The sequence below is a fragment of the Triticum aestivum genome, unplaced genomic scaffold (assembly GCF_018294505.1).
Source record: "Triticum aestivum cultivar Chinese Spring unplaced genomic scaffold, IWGSC CS RefSeq v2.1 scaffold191873, whole genome shotgun sequence".
NCBI classification, from domain to species: domain Eukaryota; kingdom Viridiplantae; phylum Streptophyta; class Magnoliopsida; order Poales; family Poaceae; genus Triticum; species Triticum aestivum.
This window is the reverse complement of record NW_025236909.1, coordinates 1-4,560: the sequence shown is the minus strand read 5'-3', so window position 1 is coordinate 4,560 and position 4,560 is coordinate 1. Positions and strand designations below refer to the sequence as shown.

Below are 4,560 nucleotides of genomic sequence, written 5' to 3'. Positions count from 1 at the left end.
CTACGTTTAGACGAGGCTTGTTCCTGCCCTAGTGTGAACTCTCATCTAGGGTTTCCTTGCCTCTCGCCGGCGTCTCCTATGGTCCGTGGACCATGAAGGCGCGGTGGATTCCGACCCTTGCAGATGGGAGGGCTTCGTTTTTAAGTGTTTTTTGCTTTGTTTTGTTAGGGTTTATGCCGTGCTCAAGAAGACGAGGCAGCGGCGGCTTTCTTGAAGATGGAATAAGTTCCTTCCCGCCTAGTCTCTGTCTAGGTGATGTTTCAAGCATCGTTGGAAGGCGTGTGGAGGTTTGTCTCTGATGGATCTCGTGGGATCCGGTCGGCGTTTGTCCTTGGTGGAACCGACTGGATCCGTTCATAGTTCATCTACGTCTGTGTGCCTGCAAGTTTGGATCCATCTAATCTACACATCTCTCCATCGGCGTTGGTTGCTTTTCTGGTTCGCTCGCTCTATGGGCCTTAGCACGACGACTTCCTGAGTGTCTACTAGAACAATGTTTGCCCTGGCTCCGACGAGGGCTTCCGTGCTTCTAGTCGTCGCTAGGTGATCTACAGACCTGGATGCAGATGTAAATTCTAGTTTTTTTATATTACCTTGACAGTTGATGAATACATCGGAAGTTTCCTCGAAAAAAAAAAAACTTCGTTTAGACTAGTCCCACTTCTATCTCGTCAAGTTTTAGTCAAGCTCGTGCGCCTAGTCGATCCTTTGGTGTCGACTGCCATTTGTTTTTTTTAGATCCTACCTAGTCACTGTCCATTGATTAAAATGTGTGTACGCCTTCTGTGACAAGTAGAGATTTGATTGTATGCTACTGGTCAACTAACAGCAATAATAACGGCAGTACCTTTCATTCCTGCACTAATTTCCTGGCGTACGTGGACATGTTCGGCCCATGTCTCAACTCTAGAGCATGTGGCGCTTTGGCTGGGTTGAATACACGTACACCACAGAGCATCGGCCCATGTTGTCAGACAGTGTGGCTCGTCTTATAAATTCTCCCCGATCAAGCTAGTGGTAATCTCATAGGATAAGCAAGCTAGCTAGATCGAGAGCAATGGCAGTCACATCCCCATCTGCCCGCATTCCCATCCTCCTCCTAGTGCTAGCACTCTCAACCATGCCTGCTTCTTCTTTTTCGAGACCGGCTCCAGCCAATGGCAGCGACACAGACATCGCCGCGCTGCTGGCTTTCAAAGCCCGGCTCACCGACCCTGCCGGTGTCCTCGCCAACAACTGGACCGGCACGTCTTTCTGCCACTGGGTCGGCGTCTCGTGCAGCCACCGCCGGCAGCGCGTCACCGCTCTCTCCTTCTCTGAAACGCCGCTTTTTGGATCGTTGGTGCCTCACCTTGGTAACCTCTCTTTCCTCTCCTTCCTTCAAATTATCCATGCTAACCTCACGGGCTCCATCCCACCCCAACTTGGCAGGCTACACCGGCTTAGATACCTTCGCCTTAAAGGAAATGGACTTTCAGATGACATTCCTACTACCCTAGGTAACCTCACAAGGCTTGACTTCCTTAGTCTAAGTTATAACCAACTCACGGGCCAAATACCTCCCAATTTATTTATCCATATGCGGGCACTTGACATACTTTCGCTGGCTGGAAATGAATTGCGTGGCCAAATACCACCCTATCTATTCAACAACACGCATTCCTTGACAGCCATCGACTTTGGTGACAATTATCTCTCGGGTCAGATACCATCCTATCTATTCCACAACACACCTTACTTGACAGACATATACTTTGGTATTAATAGTCTCTCTGGTCAGATCCCAACCGCTCTTAGCAATATCACCAATCTCACTCTTTTAGACCTCTCCTTCTCCAATCTCACTGGACACATACCGGCAGAGTTCGGACTAATGCAAAAACTCACCGACCTATATCTTGGATCCAATCAACTTACCGGTACGATTCAAGCTTCCCTCGGAAATTTAACCAACCTGCATATCCTAGCTTTGGAAGCAAATAAATTATCAGGCTCGGTACCACCAACGCTTGGGAACATTGCAACTTTAGAGTTTCTTAATCTTCCAAAGAACAATTTAGAGGGAAACATGGAATTCCTTTCGGCTCTTTCCAATTGCAGAAACCTCCAACAAATTGGCTTAGGGGCCAATTCTTTCGCAGGCTACCTCCCTGAATATATGGGAAACCTCTCTTCACGATTAGTCACCTTCGATGCAGGTTACAACAAGTTAATAGGTGGACTTCCTGTAGCAATCTCAAACATAAGCAGCCTTGAATTGTTAGCTCTTCCTAATAACCAACTCAGCGAGCCGATTCCAAAATCCATCGCCATGATGAAAAATCTCACGTGGCTTGATCTCTCTAGCAATGAAATTTTAGGCACTATCCCAACTGAAATGGGCATGCTTGGGAGTCTACAACAAGTGTTTCTCCAAGGAAACAAATTCCTTGGCTCTATACCAAGCACCTTCGGTAATCTTAGTAGGTTAGAGAAAATCGACTTGTCTAATAATCAACTAAGTTCAATGATACCTGCAAGTCTATTCCGCCTTGTCAAGCTTATCATACTCGATCTTTCCTGCAATTCTTTTGATGGAGCACTACCGACGGACGTTTCTGGGCTAATACAAACATACAAAATGGACATTTCTTCTAATTTCTTGATTGGAAGCATCCCAAAATCAATTGGAAAACTCAAGATGCTAGCATACCTAAATCTATCCCACAACTCGTTCGGAGGCCCCATACCAGAACCACTTCAAAAGCTAACTAGCTTAGCTTCATTAGACCTCTCCTTCAACAACATCTCTGGTACCATTCCTACGTTCCTTGCAAACTTTACCGACTTGACTACCTTGAACCTCTCATTCAACATGTTGGAAGGCCAAATACCAGAGGGGGGTGTTTTTTCAAACCTCTCGTTGCAGTCTTTGATCGGGAATGCTGGACTATGTGGCGCTCCACACCTAGGATATTTGCCATGTGTTAACAAATATCATTCAAGTAGTAGACACCCGCTAAAATTTCTACTCCCAATTGCCACCGTAGCTCTTGGAAGTATTGCTATTTCCTTATACCTATCGACCAGAAAGAAACTGAAGAACAAGGAGGACATAAAAATTTCTTTAGATTCAACTGATGGCATAGGCCACCGAATAGTCTCCTGCCGAGAGCTCATTCGTGCCACAAATAATTTCAACGAAGATAACATTTTGGGATCTGGAAGCTTTGGAAAGGTCTTCAAGGGCGAGCTGAATGGTTTGATGGTGGCAATAAAAGTTCTTGACATGCAGCTGGAGCAAGCCATGAGAAGCTTTGATGCCGAGTGTCGTGTGCTTCGCATGGCGCGGCACCGCAACCTGATACGGATACTCAACACCTGTTCCAACCTAGACTTTAGAGCACTTGTGCTTCAATACATGCCAAATGGCAGCTTAGAGAAGCTGTTACACCAGTCTCAGAGCACAGTGCACTTGGGGTTCCTCGAGAGGCTTGACATCATGCTTGATGTGTCGATGGCAATGGAGTATCTACACCATGATCACTATGAGGTGATTTTGCACTGTGACTTGAAGCCGAGCAATGTGTTGTTTGATGAGGAAATGACTGCTCATGTGGCGGATTTCGGCATTGCGAGGCTTCTTCTAGGCGATGACAACTCCATGATTTGTGCGAGCATGCCCGGAACAGTTGGCTACATGGCACCAGGTATTCAACTAGCGAACTATTATGTAATTATATTTACCGTATATGCTTGTTCTGATAAGTGTTCATGTTACATAGAGTATGGATCTCTTGGAAAAGCATCACGGAAGAGCGACGTGTTCAGCTATGGGATCATGCTCCTTGAAGTTTTTACGGGAAGAAGACCCATAGATGCAATGTTTGGGGGAGAACTAACTCTTAGGAAGTGGGTACACCGTGCATTCCCCATGGAGCTTCTTCATGTCGTCGATGACCAGCTACTTCAAGGCCAGGCCTCTTCTCCTAGCTGCAACTTGCATGAAGGATTCATCGTGCCGGTATTCGAGCTAGGTTTGCTCTGCTCTAGCCACTCGCCAGACCAGAGGATGATGATGAGCGACGTGACCGTGAGGTTGAAGAAGATCAAAGTGGAGTACAACAAAAGGACAGCCACGCCATGGCGTGTCCTAGCACGGTGACCGAACTCCTTTGCTCGTATTTATGTTCCTGGAGGATGAGGTCGAGAGGGGGACAATTTTTGGTGAGCCGCAACAACCAGCTGGCTCCGTCGATCTAGCATGAGTTTCCAGAAGTTTTTTAATTTCCTCCTTGCTTTGTTTGTTTGCTCCGTGTGACAGGTTGTTGGTTTAGTAGTACTAATCAGTATGTTTTCGTTACTTCCAGTGATGTATCGAGCTTTTACTTACTTTCACTGATGTAATATGTATGTTATCATAAGGAAGATAGACCTTATGTCCAAAATTCATATAAAAATTCAAAAAGGGGTAAAAAGTTGTACACAACTGAGAAGTGCCCAGAACAGATTGCAGAGAGTGATTATTCAATTTATTAGAGCATCTATAGCCAGACGCCCCAAACCCGCCCTATACGATCA

At 46.1% G+C, this 4,560-nt stretch overlaps 1 protein-coding gene across 2 annotated transcripts; it reads left to right on the top strand.

Moving 5' to 3' along the window:
• Nucleotides 1-1,041: 1,041 nt before the first annotated feature.
• LOC123176488 (receptor kinase-like protein Xa21) lies at nucleotides 1,042-4,342 on the top strand. 2 transcript variants are annotated; one of them, XM_044590673.1, is made up of 3 exons: nucleotides 1,093-1,355; nucleotides 1,432-3,689; nucleotides 3,765-4,342. In XM_044590673.1, the coding sequence occupies exons 2-3, from the start codon at nucleotides 1,580-1,582 to the stop codon at nucleotides 4,142-4,144; spliced, it is 2,490 nt and encodes an 829-aa protein (XP_044446608.1). In that variant the 5' UTR covers nucleotides 1,093-1,355; nucleotides 1,432-1,579; the 3' UTR covers nucleotides 4,145-4,342. The 2 variants fall into 2 exon arrangements, with proteins under 2 accessions (XP_044446607.1, XP_044446608.1); XM_044590672.1 differs by having other exon boundaries at nucleotides 1,042-3,689.
• The last annotated feature ends 218 nt before the right edge of the window (nucleotides 4,343-4,560 follow it).